This window comes from Crocuta crocuta, unplaced genomic scaffold, assembly GCF_008692635.1.
Source record: "Crocuta crocuta isolate KB4526 unplaced genomic scaffold, BGI_CrCroc_1.0 scaffold59-1, whole genome shotgun sequence".
Taxonomy (NCBI): domain Eukaryota; kingdom Metazoa; phylum Chordata; class Mammalia; order Carnivora; family Hyaenidae; genus Crocuta; species Crocuta crocuta.
Genome location: NW_027551579.1, coordinates 836,081 through 856,996, shown reverse-complemented (window position 1 = coordinate 856,996; position 20,916 = coordinate 836,081). Strand labels below are relative to the sequence as shown.

The 20,916-nt window shown below is 39.4% G+C and overlaps 1 protein-coding gene across 2 annotated transcripts in view; it reads left to right on the top strand.

Moving 5' to 3' along the window:
• LYST (lysosomal trafficking regulator) overlaps positions 1–20,916 on the top strand; it is a 163,972-nt gene that overhangs the window by 22,914 nt on the left and 120,142 nt on the right. For both annotated transcript variants that reach the window (XM_077751733.1, XM_077751732.1), the window contains exons 3-6: positions 434–632; positions 14,529–14,619; positions 16,328–18,407; positions 19,811–20,837. In XM_077751733.1, the coding sequence (XP_077607859.1) occupies positions 441–632; positions 14,529–14,619; positions 16,328–18,407; positions 19,811–20,837 (3,390 nt within the window). In that variant the 5' untranslated portion in view covers positions 434–440. The remainder of the gene's footprint in view (positions 1–433; positions 633–14,528; positions 14,620–16,327; positions 18,408–19,810; positions 20,838–20,916) is intronic.

Sequence of the window (20,916 nt, the reverse complement as noted above, 5' to 3'; positions counted from 1 at the left end):
CACTCATTGTCAATTTCATCACGTGAAAAATATTTTATAGTTTTCAAAGGTCCATTCATATTTTTAAACCATGTAAAGCAAGAATGTTTTATAGGTAATGAGTGTATTTTTATTCTACTATGAGGCTATTTAGGAAGGCAGGGATCTAACTGAACTGCCACCACTCACTAGTGTGTCTTCTGTGGTGCCATCACTTCCCCTTCTTGGTTACGCTCAGCCATTTCCCACCCGGGTCTAATTTCTGCCATGCAAGAATATTTAAGGGCCCTTGACTAGATCAGAACTGTGTCTGAGAATATTACAGGGTTAAGTACCAATGCCCAATAGTTTAAAGTCAGGCTTTAGTTAGAAACAAGCAATCTTAAAAACACCTAGTTTTAAATGTAAGTTTTTATTCCTCTGATCTTTTCTTTTTGTAATCTTTATCTTATAGCTCGGTCATGAGCACTGACAGTAACTCACTGGCACGTGAATTTCTGACGGATGTCAACCGACTCTGCAATGCTGTGGTCCAGAGGGTGGAGGCCAGGGAGGAGGAGGAAGAGGAGACGCACATGGCAACGCTTGGACATTACCTTGTCCACGGCCGAGGATTTCTGTTACTCACCAAGCTCAATTCCATCATCGATCAGGTAACATTTTCATACCAAATACTTTTTTCCTCAGTATATTATAGTTACAGATACATGATTTCTGAGTTCCATGGTTTCTGAGAGTCTCTTTGAAATGGATACTCAAATGGATGGATACTTTTCAAAATGCCTGAAATGTCTTAGATTATAAATGGCCTTAGGATTCCAAGATGGCCTCATCCATATTACGCTTTTTGTCCCAATATCAGTGTGAGATAACTATGCTTATTACTAGAGATTTAAGATTATGATTCAGAAACATTTTGAATTTGCACTTTCAATAGATGCTAGATATATTTTTTGAGAAGTTTAGTGTAAATTATATTTAGAGAGCTTACTAATTCTTGGGTGAAAGTAGAGAATGCTTTGTGTAAACCATTAATTATTGGGTCCTTTAGCTTGTATACATCTTGTTTTTTGTACCTTACTGTGTTTGCTTAAAGTATGGTCTGAACATACAGCATTTTGCTGTTTCCTTATTATAGAATTAACAGAACTTTAAAACTAGTTGGGAGATGGAGATGTCCTCCAATCTTTTTTAAAAAAATTGTTTTTAAGGTTTCATTTTTCAGAGACAGAGACAGAGCATGAGGGGGCAGGGGCAGGAGAGAGACACACACAGAATCCAAAGCAGGCTCCATGCTCTGAGTTGTCAGCACATAGCCTGACATGGGGCTCAAACCCACAAACCCTGAGATCATGACCTGAGCTGAAGTTGGACACTTAACCAACTGAGCCACCCAGGTGCCCCCAATCTTCTTTTATCAATGAAAAACTTAGGTGCAGAAACATTAAGTAAGTCAGACAGGGTTAACTTGAAGCCCAAATGTGATTTATATGTTTGCTTTGTTTTAATAGAAAACAAATATGTATTTTGTGAAAGAAAAATTTCACTGTCTGCTTTCAGGGGACTAACTAATGTAGTTAGATAATATTTCAATTAACTTGAAAAGATAATAAGGTCCCTATAGCACCAATATGACAGACATTTTTAAACACTGATAAATGTTACTGGCTTTAGATATAAACTTAACCATTGTTAAAATTTCTTTGCTATAAAGGCACTTTGTTAATAAATATGTATATTGGATAAATACAGATACTAAAATTAAGCAGTGCAATGCCTCTGTTCTGACAAGAAGCTAAGGAGCCTAACAGATATGTATCAGGGAGTATTTGTTCACTGTGGTGTCTGCCTGTCATGAAATTTTCCAGAATATCAAGTTTATATATTTTTATTCCCTTTCATGAATTTTATTTATTAAATGCATGATTACATATAATTTAATTTTTGTATTTTGTATGATTTTTTCATGAATAGATTTAAAAATTAGAAAAAATTATTTGTTAGATCATGTGTAATGATTTTTATTTCAAAATTTGCTGATATCATAAGCCTATCATGCTGTTCATTTTCTTACCCCACATTACAACAATTCAGTGCTTTCTTTTTCTTTTAAAGATATATAAATAGCATCAGAAATATCGAATACCCAGGAATAGTTCTAATGAAAGATGTGCAGATTTCTACACAAAATTCTATAAAACATTATTGAGAGAAACTAAAGAAGACCCAAATAAATGTAGGACTTCATAATTTTCATGTATTGGAAAAGTCATTAGTATAAGGATACTTTTTGTCTCCAAAATGATATATAGATTCCAACATAATCCTAATCAAAAATCTCAGTAGGTTTTTAATGTAAGCTGTATTAAGATACAGTCCACATATCCTAGAATCCATCCATTTCATGTGTATAACAGATATGCGCAGCCATCACCACTCAATTTTAGGACATTTCATCACCTCAAGCAGGGACCTGGTTCCTTTTAGCTGTCACTCCCCTATCCTTCCCATCCCCCACGGCCCTTAGCAAACACTGATCTACTTTCTATTTCTATAGATTATACGGTTTCTCTTTTAAGTCATGAAATACATTTTCATGTATTATTAAGTGACTGAAATCACTCAAGTCATAATTCCAACAATATTTTTTCCTAGGGTATTATCTTGTGTTCCCTCTTCCCCATCATTCACTTTTGGAATATCTGTAGTGATGGCAGTGGGAACAGTAGAAGTAGAAGTAGGGAGCAAATAAATAGCCCTTAAAAAATAGTGCTTATCTGGGCTCCTGGGTGGCTCAGTCAGCTAAGCATCTGACTTTAGCTCAGGTCATGATTTCACAGTCCATGGGTTAGAGCCCTGCATCGGGCTCTGTGCTGACAGCTCAGAGCCTGGAGCCTGTTTCAGAGTCTGTATCTCCCTCTCTCTGCCCCTCCCCCACTCGCACTCTGTTTCTCTCTTAAAAATAAATAAACATTAATTTTTTTTTAATTTTTAAAAATTAAAAAATATGACTTGTCAACACTTATTTAAAAATTTTTTAATGTTTTATTTACCTCTGAGAGAGAGAGAGATACACAGAGACAGAGAGACAGAGAGACAGCATGAGCAGGGGAGGGTCAGAGAGACAGGGAGATACAAAATCTGAAGCAGGCTCCAGCCTCTGAGCTAGCTGTCAGCACAGAGCCTGACGCGGGGCTTGAACCCACGAACTGTGAGATCATGACCTGAGTCAAAGTCGGATGCTTAACTGACTGAGCCACCCAGGGACTCCTGTAATTTCTAACATCTAAGTGTAGTTTTGCTTTTCTAGAACTTCATATAAATGGAGTCATGTAGCATGTACTCTTGTGTCTCTGAGCTTCACCCGTTATTGTGTGAATCATTAGTTCGCTATGTGTTGTTTCTCATTGATATTCTGTTGTGTAGATATACTACAATTTGACCTTTCCCCTGTTGTTTAACCATTTGGCTTTTGTTTCCCTTTGGCTATTATAAATAGAGCTGCTGTGAACATCCTTAAAAAAGCCTTTGTGTGAATATATTTTCATTTTTTCCAGAGTATATATCTAGGCATACAATTGCTGTGTCGAAGGGTAGGTGTTTAACTTCATAAGGAAGTGCCAAACACTTTTTTCAAAGTGGTTGTACCACTTTTCATTCTCACCAGCAAGGTATGCGAATTCTTATCGTTCCGCATCCTCTCTGATATTTGGCATTACCAGTCTGTGTAATACTAGCCATCCTATGTGAACGTGAACTAGTATCTCACTGTGATTTTAATTTGCATTTCTCTGAAAACTAATGATGCTGAGTGCTATTTTATGTGTTGTGTTCACTAGCCATTTGTGTACCTTCTGTTGAATGTCTGTTTAAATTTTGTGCCCATTTTAAAGTCCAGTTATTTGTTTAGTATCCAGTTGCAGGGTTTTTTGTTGTTGTTTTTTTAGTCTATTCTGGATACAAGTTTTTGTTGGATTACAAATATGTTCTTTGTGGCTTGCGTTTTCTTTTTTTTTTTTGCTGTTCACTGTTTTTGTTTTTCAAATAGTTTATTGTCAAATTAGTTTCCACATAACTTGCGTTTTCTTTTCTTTTTAATTTTTTTAATGTTTTATTTATTTCTGAGAGCGAGAGAGAGAGAGAGAGTAGGGGAGGGTCAGAGAGGGAGACACAGAATCTGAAACAGGCTCCAGGCTCTGAGCTGGCAGCACAGAGCCCAACGCAGGGCTCGAACCCACAAACTGAGAGATCATGACCTGAGCCAAAGTCGTACGCTTAACCGACTGAGCCACCCAGGTGCCCCGCCTTTTCTTTTCTTAACAGTGCCTTTAGAACAGCAGGGTTTTTTTGTGTGAATAGTGTGTTTTATATCCTGTCTAAGAAATCCTTATTTTGCATCTCAAAATGACAAAGATATTCTGGTTTGGTTTTTTTTTTTTTTCCTAGAAGATGTTAGTATTTTTATTTTGAGGTCTGTAAGCCATACTGAATTAATGTTAGTGTATGGTGTGAGGCAGGAGCTATGATGAGTTCCTCCCCCTCCTCCCTGTGTAGTTACCCAGTTTTTCCAGCAACATTTCTTCTTAAGAGTCTGCTCTTTCCCCCAGTAAGTGACCTTGGCACCTATGTGAAAAATCAGTTGACCATTTATGTGGGGCTTATTTCTAGACTCTTCTGTTCCACTTATCTGTCACCTGTTCTTTCACTGATACCAGTGGGTTACTGTGGCCTTTATAGTATCTCTAGAAATTAGGCCATATAAGTTCTTCATTGTGGTCTTCATTTTCAAGAATGTTTGACTGTTCTAGGTCCTTTGCATTTCCATATACATTTTAGAAGTAGCTTATTCTACAGAAATGCTTGGTAGGGTTTCAGCTGTGATCGCATTGAATTGAAAAACCAGTTTGGAGAGAATTGACAGCAATGTTGAGTTTCTCAGTCTATCCGCATGGTGTAAATATCTGTTTATTTGAGTCTTCTCTATTTGCCCTGCAATATGTTTTTGGTTTTCAGTGTAGAAGTCTTGCATATTTTTTGGTAAATTTATTCTGAATATTATTTTTGATGTTATTGTAGGTTGCCTTAAAAATTTTTATTTTCTGTCATTTGTTGCTCATAGAAATATAAGTGATTTTTGTACATTGACCTTGCATCTTGTGCCTCTGCTAAATTCACTTATTTGTATTTAGTTTGAAAATTTTCTGTAAATTCCTTAGGGTTTTCTACGTACACAATCATGTCATCTGTAAACAATAGCAATTTCACTTATTTTGCAATTTGCATACCTTTTATTTCATTTCCTTGCCTTTTGCACTGGCTCCTAGTACAAAAGCAGGTGGGAGTGATGAGAGTGGACATCCTGCCTTATGCCGACCTTAGAGAGAAAACATTCAGTATTTTCATGAAACATGATGTTAGCTCTAGGTTTTTCTTAGATGCCTTTTATCAGAAGGAGGGAGTTCTCATCTATTTCCAGTCTGTTAGAGTTTTTATCCTGAATGGATATTGGGTTTTTTCAGTGCCTTTTCTGAATCTATTGAGGCTATCATATTTTTTTTGAATTCCGTTAGTTTGAGTGAATCACACTGATGGTTTCTAAATGTTGAAACCATCATGTGCATTCCTGGGATAAGCCCCGTGTAGTCATGATCTTTTATACACAGACACGTTAATCTGTTTATTTGGGAAAAATATAGTCTGCTTAAGTAGCAAAAATATATTCTTTTCAATGGTTAAAGGTGGCATAGTTGAAGTTTATATGCAGACATTTACAAGTTTTTTTTAAAGAAAATTTGTCCAGCCCAAAAAGTAAGAGTTATCCTAGATTTTAATCTTGGCACCAGTGTTACTGAGATGAGTGACTTCTTCAGATCTCTGTAGCCTTATTGGTGATATAAATACATTACGCTGGATGACTTAAAAGGCCTATTCCAACATAAATTGCTATTTGTTTTCATATAACATTTGATAATAATGGTTTCTGATTTCTTCTATTCCCTGGTTATAAATATAAATAGCTTAATTTGGATTAATGAAGAGAAAACTACAATGATTTATTACCAACACAAATGTATAAATACTACTTTTTAAAACGTCAATATATAAATTTCCATACCTATCCACACTTTATGAATGCTCTATAAAGTTTTTACTTATTTTGCTGAGTAAAATATGAAGTTTTACTGGAGGAGGTTATACATTTATGAACAAAACACTTTAAAAATTATAATAGGTTTGGAGTGCCAGAGTGGCTCAGTCGGTTAAGCATCCGACTTTCGGTTTTGGCTCAGGTCATGATCTCACAGTTCATGAGATCAAGCCCCATGTGGGGCTCTGGGCTGATAGGGTAGAGCCTTCTTGGGATTCTCTCTCTCTCTGTCTCTCTCTCTCTCTGTCTGTCTCTGTCTCTCTCTCTCTCCCCCTCTTCCTCTCCCTCTCCCTCTTTTTCTGCCTCTCTTTAGCTTGTGCATATGCAGTCTCTTTCACAAAATAAATCTAAAAGAAATTGTAATAGGTTTCTTTAATCTTCAGCTGTTTTCTGTGTAAGAGAGTACTTTCTTCTTCCTAAATGTTTGTAGTATTATCACTTTAATATATAGTACTACATATACTATCTATCTATCATTGGAATATATAAAATAAGTATAATAGAGAAACATGAGACCTTTAGAAGTATGGCTACACAATTCGTTCACTGGTTTATTCAGCAGACCATGAAGTACCTACCAAATGCCAGCATCTCTGCTAGATGTAGAGCTAAAAAAAAGAGAGACTGTCTTTACCAGGACCTCTTAGCTTTTGAAGAGATGGACAGATTGAAAAAAGCAATGATGACAAAACAGTGTGGAAGTATTTGGGGAGTGCAGAGGAGCGGGTCATGAGGAAATGCTTCTTAGAGAGAAATTGGTATATCGAAGTAGAGATTGGCAATTAAAAGAGGGAGGAAGCATTAGGCCAGAGAAACTGCAAATGTAGACCCTGGTAGCTAGAGGAGAAAGAACACATTCACTGCCCTAGTAGTAGTTTAGAGGAGTTAGAACAAAGGTTGCGTGTGTGGTGTTGGCGACTGAAGAGACTGGAAGGCAGGGGCCGCGCAATGGAAAGCCTTGTCTGCCACATCAGAGACTTAAGTTTATTCTGAAAACACTGGGGAGGGTTTTCAGCAAGAAAATGGGCAACGAAAATTACTCTTTAGGTTTGATATGTAAGTCTTTGGTAATATTCATTAGTAAGAGTTATTTTAGTAAGAAAATAAGACAAACTTTTAAAGCTAGTAAAGGTAATAATAGTCAACTTTAGTTTGCTACATCTAGGTCTACAGATTCTCTTTATATACACATGTCACGATTTATGTATGCATGATTAGTTTGGTAGGAATGAGGGTGTAGGGGGGAGGTGGTATGCCTACTTCTTGGAGTAGTGAGAGTATCCGCTTAGCCACTAGACAGGAGCTAGCCACAGAGAGTAGGGAATCCAATGAGTTATCTCCCTTTACACCCAGGAGCAATGACTGTATCAATTGATTGCTATGTAACAAACCACATTCCAAAATCTTAGTGGCACAAAACACCAATGATTAATTTGCTCGTGCTTCTGTGAGTTGGAAGTAGAGGTAGGCTCAGCTGGGACCCCCACCTCTGCTTCTCACAATGTCCCCTGGGCTCACCTCTGAATGTGCAGTCTGTTGGTGGAAGACCAGGGGCTGTTGGATGGGGCTGCTGGCCTGGCTGCCTCAGTTCTTGTCCACATGGCCTCTCATGTTTCAGGAGGCGAGACTTGGCTTCTTGACATGTTTGTGGCAGCATTCCAAGAGGGTGAGAAGAGAAGCTGTGGCGTGTCACATAACATCACTTCTGCCACATTCTCTTGGTCAAAGCAAGTCCCAGGCCAGCCCAGAGTTAAGGGATGGAAACATAGACTCCATCATTTCAGGGGAAGATCATCTGTGGCCACACTGTATCTACCATAGTCCCCTCGCTGGCCACAGTGATTAGCATTCCTCCCACATTCCGTCTCTCTCAGGACTCTCAGAATATCATCCCATCATGGCATCAGGCTTGAAGTTGATGATCTCATGATATGGGTCAGTTCTGGATGCAGATGAGGCTTCCAGGTGCAGTGCGTAGTTACCATTGAACATAAGAGCCACACTCAGCCATGTACAATGATGAGGAGGGACAAGTTAACCACATTAGATGCCTGCATTTGGAAAGGAGAGTGACCAGAGGCACATAGCAGTCACGGATCCCCTGAACTCCTGTCAGGCCTGTGTTGCCTATTCTTGGGGCAGGGGATGGTTCTTCCCCATCCTGTGGTTCTCCACGACTCTCGGCTCCATCCTCTGAGGTGTCTTCTCATTTCCGTAAGATGTAGTTCATAATGTGCAGCTTTCTCACCCGCTTCGCTCCTGGAGAAAAGTGGGGGCCCAGTGAGCTCTCTTCATTTTGAACTGTCTCTGTTCCTTTTAGTCCAAACTGTTGGTTTTTTTTTTTTTTTTTTTTTNTAGAAATTTCTTATAAGATGTGATGGGTCTCCTCTGAATTTTAATGGTGTTCACTGCATCCCCCAGAAGCCACATCTAGAGCTGTTTTTGAGACAGAGCCCTCTACTTTGGGTATGCAAAGCTTGTATGGAGTAATGGTCGCAGGATTCTGAGTGGGACTTCTGTCTAGCTGATAACCTTTACTAGGTGCTGCCCAGAGTCTTAACAAAGAGTAACGTAGCCATTTTATCACCATTCTTTGCTGGCAGGGAAAGAGGAAAGACACCAGGGACTGGCTGGGTAAACTGTGGCCTGCAGACCAAAATCCTGCCACCAGCGATCTGGTTTTGGGCAGCCCACAAGCTAAGAATAGTTTTTGCATTTTTAAAGAGTTGTTAAAAGAAACAGAAGAATATGCAGTAGAGATCGTATATGACTCAAAAAGCCTAAGATGTTTACCATCTGGTCCTTTAAAAAAAAAAAAGATTGCAACCCCTGTTATAATTCAAGAAAAACTATGAGCGTAATGTTTGACATCAACGGGAAAAAGCAGTATGTTTAGCTATCCTGAGATAGCAAAAACATTTGGCAAAATTAATCCATTCTTAACAGAAACTCAAAAAATAGATTTAGAGGGTGTCATATGCTAAGAGTAGAAAAACCAATAATATTTTTGGGGAAAAGTTCCACAGTAGAATCAGTAGAAAAATAACTCTTCATGATTATTTCTGTTTGATATCATGTTTTAAAAACATGCAGTAGTGAAGTAGAATATGAAAGTAATGGCAAGTAAATGTGAGAAAGGTGGAGCAATAAAAATGCCATTCTTAAGCGATACATATGGAAAAATCCGAAAGATCATTGTTTCCTTTAGGTACTGCTATACAGCTAGAAAAGAAAAGAAAAAAGATTCTGTTTACAGTACTAATAAATTAATTTTCTTATATATGTGTGTGTACACATATATATTAGAAATAATTATAACACTCTGGCAGAAGAAATAAAGGACTCTACATATATTTCTGCTTATGTCTGGAATATTAAATTTTATTAGCGTGTCAAAGTGCTGATTTAAAGTAATACCATTATAGCAGCACTCTCCACAATAACTAAAACATGGAAAGAGCCTAAGTGTCCATCAACAGATGAATGGATCAAGAAGATGTGGTTTATCTATACCATGGAATACTACATGGCAATGAGAAACAATGAAATCTGGCCATGTGTAGCAACATGGATGGACCTTGAGGGTGTTATGCTGAGCGAAATAAGTCAGGCAGAGAAGGACAAATATCATATGTTTGCACGTATAGGAGGATTAGGAGGAACTTGACGGAGGAACAAGGGGGAGAAGAAGGGCGGAAATGGTGGGGGAAAGGGAGAGAGGCAAACCATGAGAGACTCTTGAATGCTGACAAAAACTGAGGACTGATGGATGTGGGGGGGAGGGGGGATGGGCATGGAGGAGGGCACTTTGGGGATGAGCACTGAGTGTTATATGGAAAATAATTTGACCATAAACTATTTGTAAAAAAAAAAAATAAAGTAATACCATTAATACCAATTAAAATAACTCCAATAGTCTTCTATCACATTCTGAATACAATCCAAGCTCTAAGCTTACCCTGTCATCCCAGGGTCCTCGAACCCCACTTATCTGGTACCCGCCTGCCTTTGCGGCTTGCTGGACATCCGTCTGGCTTGCCATCTCAGCCCTTCCCCTGACTCGTCTCCCTTTCTCCCCCATCCGGCCACCATTACTTCTGAATGACTAGGGTAGGCAATTAATATTCCAGTATAAACACTTGAATTGTAAAAGAACAGTGCCTGAAACCTGGTAGATACTTGAAATATGTTTCTTGAATTGAAGTAAAAATGTACAGCTGCATGAGAGTGATTTTCCTGTTTATTATTGCTATGGGGAATTTAAAAAGACATGTTACAGTCATTTTCCCTGCAGAAGGAGAAACATAAAAATATAAGTATTAAATGAGGAGGGGTATCATTTCGGTAGATTGGACAGTCCAGGAATAGCCAGGAAATGGATCTGTTTATAGCATGTGTTGCCTAATAGGACATATTGAGAACTCTCCACTTGGTTGATGTTAGGGAACACCCCATTCCTCTGGACACTGTGACTAATTAGGACCTTGGGAGAGAAAATCAGAGCTTGGTTTGAAATAGAGGGTTGCACGCTCTTGTTTGCCAGGATGCCTGGAAATAAGAGAAAATGATTTTATGACTTGCAAAAGGTTGGAATTACATGTGTGGTTTCTTTGGAACTCGATAGGATAAGTAAATCTGGAAATATGCAAAACTAGAAAAGTAAGAGGTCCAATGAATTACCAAGAGATTCCCCAGTGATGAATTGTGTTAGAAATTATTGTGATTGAATGAAGTCAAGAATTATTCAGTCACTGTTCTATTGGGCCACGGGGAGCCGAGAAGTGTCCTCCTCAGGAATACACTTCCAGCAGAAGTGGCAAAAACCAAAAGCCCACACTTGTTTCACCCTCATTCTTTTGAAGGACCCATGGTTCCCAAGAACTAATCCACTTGGTGAAATGGGGGCACAGGCATCCAGCCTGGAGGGGGCACAGTAAACTTGGGTTGGTGTGGGACGAAAAGCATCACAAAGGAGGTTTCGCTGGGGCTGGGCCTTGAAGGTAGTGAGGGGCCCCTTAACTAAGTGGGAAGGAGTGAGAGTAATTCCAGACCGTGTGTCATGCCAAGGCCGGGAGGCAGGAGACCCTGTTCACATAGCGATGAGGATTCGCCAGTGTACTGTCATGGAGCAAGGGCTGGGGCACTTCACACACTCCTAAGGTTTCCGTAAGCCCTATTAGAATGCTACTAGTTCATCCACTAAAGATAAATACTCACATTAGGAGGACTCTACAGGAATGATGCACCCAAAATTGGTTTACATTTTTTTTTTAAAAACTTTTTATGTTTTATTTATTTCTGAGAGAGAGAGAGAGCAGGCAGGGGAGGGTCAGAGAGAGAGGGAGACAGAATCGGAAGCAGGCTCCAGGCTCTGAGCTGGCTGTCAGCACAGAGCCTGACGTGGATATTTTATTTATTTCTGAGAGACAGAGAGAGAGCACATGAGCAAGCAGGGGAGGGTCAGAGAGAGAGGGAGACACAGAATCGGAAACAGGCTCCAGGCTCTGAGCTGGCTGTCAGCACAGAGCCTGACGTGGGGCTCGAACCCACGAACCATGAGATCATGACCTGAGCTGAAGTCAGACGCTTAACTGACTGAGCCACCCAGGTGCCCCTGGTTTACATTTTTTTAAAGACCATTCTATACACAGATAACTCCACACTCCTTCACAGGGCCCACAGGCCACATTAGATCTTGCCCTCTCCTCCTGGCCAACCTACACCCTCTAGCCTCATCTCCTAGGGCTCCCTGGCTTAATGCACTCCAGCGATATTGGCCTGCTTGCTGTTCTGTGAAATAGCAGAGCTCATTCCTGACCTTTTAGATGCTTCCAAGAGTCCTTTTTCTCCAAATCTTTGCATGGATTCCTTCTTCTCTTCATTTAAGTATCTACTCAAGTGGCCTGTTGCTCTATAATCCCTGTTGTGTTAATTTTCTTCATAGCACTGTATTCTGTCTGGGAATTTTTTTTTAAATTTATATTTTATTTATTTCTGAGAGACAGAGAGAGAGCACATGAGCAAGCAGGGGAGGGTCAGAGAGAGAGGGAGACACAGAACCGGAAACAGGCTCCAGGCTCTGAGCTGGCTGTCAGCACAGAGCCTGACGCAGGGCTCGACCCCACAAACTGTGAGATCATGACCTGAGCCAAAGTCGGATGCGTATCTGACTGAGCCACCAGGTGCCCCTGTCTGGGAATTTTCTTATTTGTACCCATTATTTCCATCTCCCCTGCATGAGCATCAGCTTTGTGAGAAGGTGGATATTATCTTCACCACTCCATCCAAAGTGTCTGCCCCATGGTAGGGGCTCAATACATTTTTGCCGATTGAATAATAGAGGAAGACTGGAATTCAGACTTGAACAGTTCAGCAAATTGATTGCTGTACCACAAGTAAATCCGGAACATGAATGTAGCTTTCCTGAGGAGGGGATTAGATAAGGCTCTCCACGGAGGGGCTAAAGGCTTGCCTGAAGAATGAGTTGGCATTTGGCCGATGGGAGGATGGTAGTGAACAACTGGAAGATCAGTGCATGTGAGGCAGACATATTGGGGAGTACAGGCCAGTGGTGTTCAGGAAACCCTTCGTAGCTGGACATGTGGGGTTGGGTCAGGTGTGGTGGTGGGAGCTGACACTGGACAAGTCAATAGGAATCATGTCATGAAGGGTCTTCTGAGCCCGAAAAGAAGTTCAGCTTTTACTTTTGAAGTATTTTTGAGCCTTTCCATAGGCAGGGCCCCAGAAGGAATAGTCTGAATACTGTGTCTCTGCTTTTCTCATTTCTTTCAACTCTCAGCCTGTTGCAATCTGACTTGTACCCTTATCACTACATTAATGTTGCCTTTGCTAAGGTTGCCAGTGACCCTCTACTTAATAAATGCTTTTCTGCCATCATTTTATACTACTAAAGAACAACAGCTCTTGACCTGGTTTACTCTCCTCTCTCCTGAACTGCTCTCTTCCCTTGATTTCTCTTGTTCTACATTTCTTTGGGGGCACTACTTCTCAGACTCCTTTACAGACGTCTTTCTCTCCAGCACTTTCTTCATTCTGGAAAGGTTGAGAGTTCCATAGCCATCCATCCACTCTTGTCATCCTGCATACTCTCCTTAGGAAATCTCCTGTGCCCTTGACTTCTGCTTCAGGGACTCCCGGGTCTTGTTATGCACTTCACATCTTTTTCTTAAGTTCCAGATCTATCTATCCAGTCACCTTGTTGCCTAAACCAGAATTCTCCAAGTTCTTTCAGATCTTTTTTACCCCTTCACACTCCATAGATAACCAACTACAAGTCATTTCAGGTTTTCCTTGCAGTTTCTCAAACATGTCTCCTTTTCAGTTTTATTTTACTGTCAGAGCATTTCCGTTGATCATTCTCTCGCATCTGGATTATTGTTTTTCCTGGCTGCTAAACCCTGATCAACCCCTGTCCCTCCCTGCCCCAATTCTGTCCTCTATACGGTGGCTAGAGGGGTCTTTCTAACAAGCAAATCTGATTATACCTCTGTGACTCCCTGCCCACTGACTAAAGTGAGGAATTTAAACTTCATTTGTCAATTCCTTTACTGCCCATGTCCTGTGTCCAGACTAGCTCTCTGCCTCCGGCCCCACTTCCATACTTCTGACTGGTAATGATCGCTCTTTTTTCTGATCTCCTACACCAAATATCTATGCCACACCCGGGTGCTTACTTATGCTACATGCCTTCTATTGTTCTTTAACTGTTTGTGTGTATGTATTTTATGGACCAAATGAGGGGAGCTTCTCCAGGGCTTGGACCATATCCTCCAAAAAGGGTAAGACAGTTAGTGCTGTGGACATAGTGTGCAATTGATACATATTTATTCTATTACCTTCACTAATAAGTCTTTCTCTCTTTGTAGATATTATTTATTAATAATGTCAGTTTCTCCTTTTAAAATTGTGTTCTCTGAGTTTTACATTTAACTGCATGAAGACTTTCTATCTAGTAACTTCATGTTATTGGTTTGCTAATTCATAGGGCTTAACGTTTCATTCTCACCTAGCAAATGTGTTTTCTTTTTCATAGATGAGGAATTCTTGCAATGTGCATGGTGGTAATAACAGCTATTTGGGGAAAAATCAGCAAGAATGTGCTAAATACCGTCCAATACTCCTACATTCTTCTGTCATTGGAAAGGTTTATAAATTGAAAAGTATCACAGCTTTAATTGGATTTGAGATCAGTTAATTTGATTCTTAGCTTCTCAAATGCAACCTTTTAGTCTGTGTTGGTGGTATAGTGGTGAGCATAGCTGCCTTTCAAATGCAACCTTTTAAGAAACTTAGGAACTTTTGGCTCAATTTAAGACAAAGTAGTAGGAATTATGTGTCTCATGACCTCAGACCATGAAGGATTGTTTTGTTTCTAACACAGGCATTGACGTGTAGAGAAGAACTCCTTACTCTGCTCCTATCACTCCTTCCACTGGTATGGAAGATACCTGTTCAAGAAGAGAAGGCAGCAGGTATGTTTCTTTTATAGTATCACTTGCATTATCAAAATTCCACTGAGGAAAGGAGTTCCACTGAAAAGCTCCTTTTGCCTTACTAGTTGATACAGTTCAAATTCAGAACAGTGTCTATTAGTGTGAGATTTGATGTGAGAAGTTCTTCATGCAAACACATTTTTATTTCTGCTAATAATACAAAAACCATGGTGCTTCTGTGGGGATTACTCAAATGTAATGACAACTAGAAAACATATGAGGAAGCAGATCACTTAGCAGAAGGAGTAAATGTCGGTATGCAGCCCTGTCTGAGAAATGGGTAGTGAAACGTTCGAAGAAAGAAATTAAAGTTCCTTTGCCTGTTTTAAAGACTGCTTTCTATGACCAGTACTCTACCAGTGACTTTCACTGTTTAGTTTCAGAGTGTTTTTTTGTTTTTTTTTTTAATGTTCCTTTGAAGGGGTTCATTTGAAGCAATACTTTGTTTCAAGGCTGGGTAGAATTCTTACAGGGAAGGTCAGTATATATTTTTAGTTTCTAATTTTGAAAAAAAATTAAATACACACACATAGATCATATTAAGTGTATGAAACTTGGTTTAAATGTTTCAGTGAAAGAATGAAGAGCTTTCCTCTTGACCATTTCTAGGATATATGAATTGTGAGATGTTTAGTGATCTCTCAGGATAAAAATAAATCTTTCTATATAGTATTTTAATGCCACATACACATTTTAATTTCTGATATGGAGCTCTCTTTTGGGGATTATCTAAGGTCTTGTAACATTGCTATCCCTTTATTGGTTGATTCATGAACTCTCTGCTCTTATTTACTTCTGATTTTGTAGAATTCACAAGTTGTCTGTTACTTAAGATACCTGGTATTCCTTTGGGAAAGCTGTCTACCTTGCCTGCATCCTTTGTATCGGTAGAATTTGTCCGACTCCTTTTAATTTCTCCCCTTCCTGTCTTAATTAAGGCACAGATCTTTTATGTAGAGATTGTTATTTATTCATTCTAAATTGCAACTATATTTTTCACATAGCTCTTTTTACATAGTAGTGCAAAGGGAAAGACCAATTTTCTGAACTTTTTAATTAGTAAAGAGGATTTATGTATTTCCCCAAGAAGGAGGTACTGGGCGTGGGTCACACGCCGGAGCCTCGGTTCGAGGCTGCCTGTTCTTAGTTCACTGTGCAGCACATTCAGTAAATATTCTGAAGAACTCTTTTTTAACCTGAATCTTAGTGAATAGTTGGTATCTTTTATATGCATTTAAAATGATTTGGGGAAATCTTAAAGTTCTTAAGTTATATCAATGATATAGGCTAAATACTGTTTTTGAGAATATAATGTGCCCTTGTTTCTTAATTAATGGGACTGTTGGAGGAGATCTGTAATATGGTATGAACAGTAGTGCTACTGTTGATGTCATAGTGCAAAGTATGGTTTTTAAATCGGATTTACTTCCCTAATTTTGTTCTCCTTTATTGTTTTCCAAATCAATTTACATACCTTGAACCAATGCTACCTAGGATTTAGCATGAGAAAATAAGTATAGGGGGAAGTGATCTAGAGACAACACATCGCTAAAGGAAATCAGCCCCAGTAAAAATTAACTGAGGAAAAGCTCCTAAAGTGGAAGATAAGTAAGAGAGTAATCACCCACACGAATTGAGTTTGAAAACATATTAAGGTATTCTAAATTTTCTTTCTTCATTTTATTAGATTTTAATCTACCATTCTCAGCTGAGATCATCCTGACCAAAGAAAAGAACTCAAGTTCACAAAGATCTACTCAGGAAAAATTATATTTAGAAGGAAGTGCCCCATCCGGTCAGGTTCCTGCAAAAGTGAATGTTTTTCGAAAAAGCAGACGAGCGCGTAAAAGTACCCACCGCTATTCTATAAGAGATGCAAGAAAGACACAGCTCTCCACGTCAGATTCGGAAGCCAATTCAGATGACAAGAGCATGGCAGTGAATAAGCATAGAAAGCCCCGTCTGCTACAGCATTTCGTAACACAGTCTCCTAAAGAAGACCACCTTACAGCTAAACTTGACCACTTAGCAACCAAAGAACAGACTCCTCTTGGTACCATGGCTCTGGAAAATTCCAAGGAGATCCTTCCAAGACAGGAGTCAAACACTGACATTTTGAGTGAGCCAGCTGCCTTGTCGATTCTCAGTCACATGAACAACTCCCCATTTGACTTATGTCATGTTTTGTTATCTTTATTAGAGAAAGTCTGTAAGTTTGACATGACCTTGAATCATAATTCTGCTCTCGCAGCCACTGTAGTGCCCACACTGACTGAATTCCTAGCAGGCTTTGGGGACTGCTGTCACCTGCGGGACAGTTTGGAGAGTCAGATGGTTTCTGTAGGCTGGACTGAAGAACCCATGGCTTTGGTTCAGCGGATGCTTTTTCGAACAGTGTTGCATCTTATGTCGGTGGATATTAGTACTGCAGAGGTGATGCCAGAGAATCTTAGAAAGAACTTAACTGAATTGCTTAGAGCAGCTTTAAAAATTAGAACTTGTCTAGAAAAGCAGCCTGACCCTTTTGCACCAAGACAAAAGAGAACACTACAGGAGGTTCAAGAAGGCTTTGTGTTTTCAAAGTATCGCCATAGGGCCCTTCTCTTACCTGAGCTTCTGGAAGGGGTTCTGCAGATCCTGATCTGTTGTCTTCAGAGCGCAGCTTCAAATCCCTTTTTCTTCAGTCAGGCCATGGATTTGGTTCATGAATTCATCCAGCATCATGGATTCAATTTATTTGAAACAGCAGTTCTTCAAATGGAATGGCTGGTTTTAAGAGACGGAGTTCCTGCTGAGGCTGCAGAACATTTGAAGGCCCTGATAAATAGCGTCATGAAAATAATGAGCACTGTCAAAAAAGTGAAATCAGAGCAACTTCATCACTCAGTGTGCACAAGAAAGAGGCACAGACGGTGCGAATACTCTCACTTTATGCACCACCACAGGGATCTCTCAGGTCTTCTGGTCTCGGCTTTTAAGAACCAGGTTTCCAAAAACCCGTTTGAAGAGACCGCAGACGGAGATGTTTACTACCCTGAGCGGTGCTGCTGTATTGCCGTGTGCGCTCACCAGTGCCTGCGCTTACTGCAGCACGTGTCCCTGAGCAGCACCTGTGTCCAGGTCCTGTCGGGCGTGAACAGTGTCGGGATATGCTGTTGTATGGACCCCAAATCCGTAATCATTCCTTTGCTCCATGCGTTCAAATCGCCTGTGCTGAAGAATTTCCAGCAGCATATATTGACCATCCTTAACAAACTCATTCTGGATCAGTTAGGCGGAGCCGAGATCCCACAAAAACTGAAAAAAGCAACTTGCAACATTTGTACCATTGACCCTGACCAACTAGCCAAATTAGAGGAAGCACTGCAGGGGAGCCCGTGGGAGGCTGGGCCCTCCCCAAGCCCGTCCAGCCCTTCTCACAGATCTCAAGGGATCCTGCCCAGCACTGGATCCAAAGACTTGCTGTGGAGATGGGGCGCCTTAGATGCTTATCAGAATTTTGTTTTCGAAGAAGACCGGTTCCGTAGTGTGCAGATCGCAAACCACATTTGCAGTTTAATCCAGAAGGGCAATGTAGTCGTTCGATGGAAACTGTATAATTGCATATTTAATCCTGTGCTCCAAAGAGGCGTCGAGTTAGCCCATCATTGTCAACACCTGAACATTACTTCAGCTCAGGCTCACGTTTGCAGCCATCACAGCCAGTGTTTGCCCTCAGAAGTGCTGCAGATTTACTTAAAAACTCTGCCTGCTCTGCTTAAATCGAGGTTTGTATGCATGCGTGGGGGCAGATATTTTTTTCTTATTGTATGCTCTTGAATGTCTTTACCCTTTATTCTTTCCTAGGATTTCAGTTTAGTTTAGGAACAAAGAATGTTTCCACATTAGGTCAGATTATTTTTTTACCTTGATTGATCTATTTATTTATTTCATTTTACTGGAGTGGTTATAGGGGAGAGCATAGATAGAGCCATTGATTTTAATTTCTTAGTGGAAAAAAAAATGAAGTTTTAAATATATTCCTGATGGGGGAAAAATGGACATAGATATCCAACAGCAGGGGCAATGTTAGATTAATTAATTTGTATTTACTTGATAGAATATTAATAGTCATTAAAAAGAATGTTTACAAAGAGCTTATATTTTATCAAAACATACAAAATTAAAAATATCTCATTTATTTACAACTTTGTACAATATGCACATACCTAAAGTGATAATTATTTGTCAAGGCAGTAGATTTAAGGGAATTATTATTTCTTAAATAACACAGCCACATTTATTATGTAAACAATGCATATAGAAAATGTAGAAAATTAGATAACAAAAAGAAGAAAATTAAAATTACTTAGAATTCTACCAATGGGCTTTTTAGATTTTATGATTGTCAAGTACTTAAAAAATAATTTTATAAATAAAGCTAGCTTCTGATAGTCTGGCCTTTCAAATTAATGCATATATCATTTTAAAAACATAATAAAATATAACCTGTCATCATTATCATCATTATCTTTACAATCTTTTTTAAAAATTATTATTTCTGACATTCTGCCATTGTTTAAGTAGAACTGACATTGATTCGAAAGTTTTTTAACTCTTTGGTGTATTTGTGGACAGCCTGGATCTTTGCTGCACTGATTTATATTAGTTATTATTAGGATTCCAGTGATCTAGACCTGAGACTCTCAACCTGAGACAGGGTGGAAAGTCTTTAGCTCTGTAGTTTGGTTCCTGCCCTTTATGAGGGGCTGGTGTGAAACAAAAAGTCTTGAATAGACCATTAGGCAGACAGACAAATGGACCCAAATATGCCTGCCTGCTTGCAATCTTTCATCCATCTGAAGTGTGGAGGTGGTTGTGGCATTTAGAATTTGTACAGAATCTGCCATTCGGGGAAACGTTTTTTTTCCCTAAATTGTTTCATTTAACTTGGGATGCATGTGACCCATTCTTTATAAATGATGCTTGAGTCATATTGCAGTGTTTAAAAAAGGATGTGAAAGTAATTGGAAATCCTCATATAATGAAGAACATTGGCCAGGTAATTGATGAATTGGATTAGTGGTTAGTATATACCACATGCAACAATGACATATTTAAATAGTATATGTGCCTCTGCATAAATGATGTTTCTATATGTAAAATCTCGTGTATTTTTCTTCCCTCACAGGGTGATAAGAGATTTGTTTTTAAGTCGTAATGGAGTAAGTCAAATAATTGAATTAAATTACTTAGATGATATTCGAAGTCATTCCCTAAAAACATTTGAAACTCTGATAATCAGCCTAGGGGAACAACAAAAAGATTCTTCAATTCCAGGTATTGATGGGAGAGATGGCAAACAGAAGGAATTATCTTTAAATGGAGGTACTTCGTTTGATAACCAGCAAGCTTATTCAGATTCTCCTCAGAGTCTTAGCAAATTTTCTGCCAGACTCAAAGAAGCTTACCCAAAGAAACGCAAGTCTGTTAACCAGGATGTTCATATCAACATGATAAACCTGTTCCTCTGTGTGGCATTCTTATGTGTAAGTAAAGAAGCAGAGTCTGATAGAGAGTTGACCAGTGATTCCGAAGATACTTCTGGGTATGACAGCAGAGCTAGTGTGCCTTTACATCATATGCCGCCATGTTTGTCTCCCGAGAGCCTCGTCTTGCCTTCTCCCAAGCATATGCAGCAAGCAGCAGACATTTGGTCCATGTGTCGTTGGATCTACATGTTGAGTCCAGTTTTCCAGAAACAGTTTTTTAGGTTTGGTGGTTTCCAAGCATGCCATAAATTAATATTTATGATCATAGAGAAACTGTTCAGAAGTCATGAAGGAGGGCAAGGAAGAAAGGAAGGGGACCTAAATGTACATGAAAACCAAGATTTAAATAGAACTTCTCAATCTGAGGTCACCTTGAAGGAAGATCTATCATCTTTGACTATAAAAAGAGACCCCACGCCATCAGGACTGGGTAGTCCAAAACAGAGTGCTGACAGTTTAGGTAAATTAGAGGCACAGCATATCTCTTCCAAAAATACAGGCCATGTTTCAGCTACTACAGCTGCTCCTGAGGAAGCAAAGGTATTTACAAGTCAAGAAAGTGAGACCTCACTTCAGAGCATACGACTTCTGGAAGCCCTTCTGGCCATTTGTCTTCATAGCACCAGAGCTTGTGCACAAAAGATGGAATTAGAGTTACCTAATCAGGTAATAACTTGGTCCTTTGTTCAGCTACTGTGTAACATATATATTATATATATTTTTAAGTTATGTCATTATACCGTGT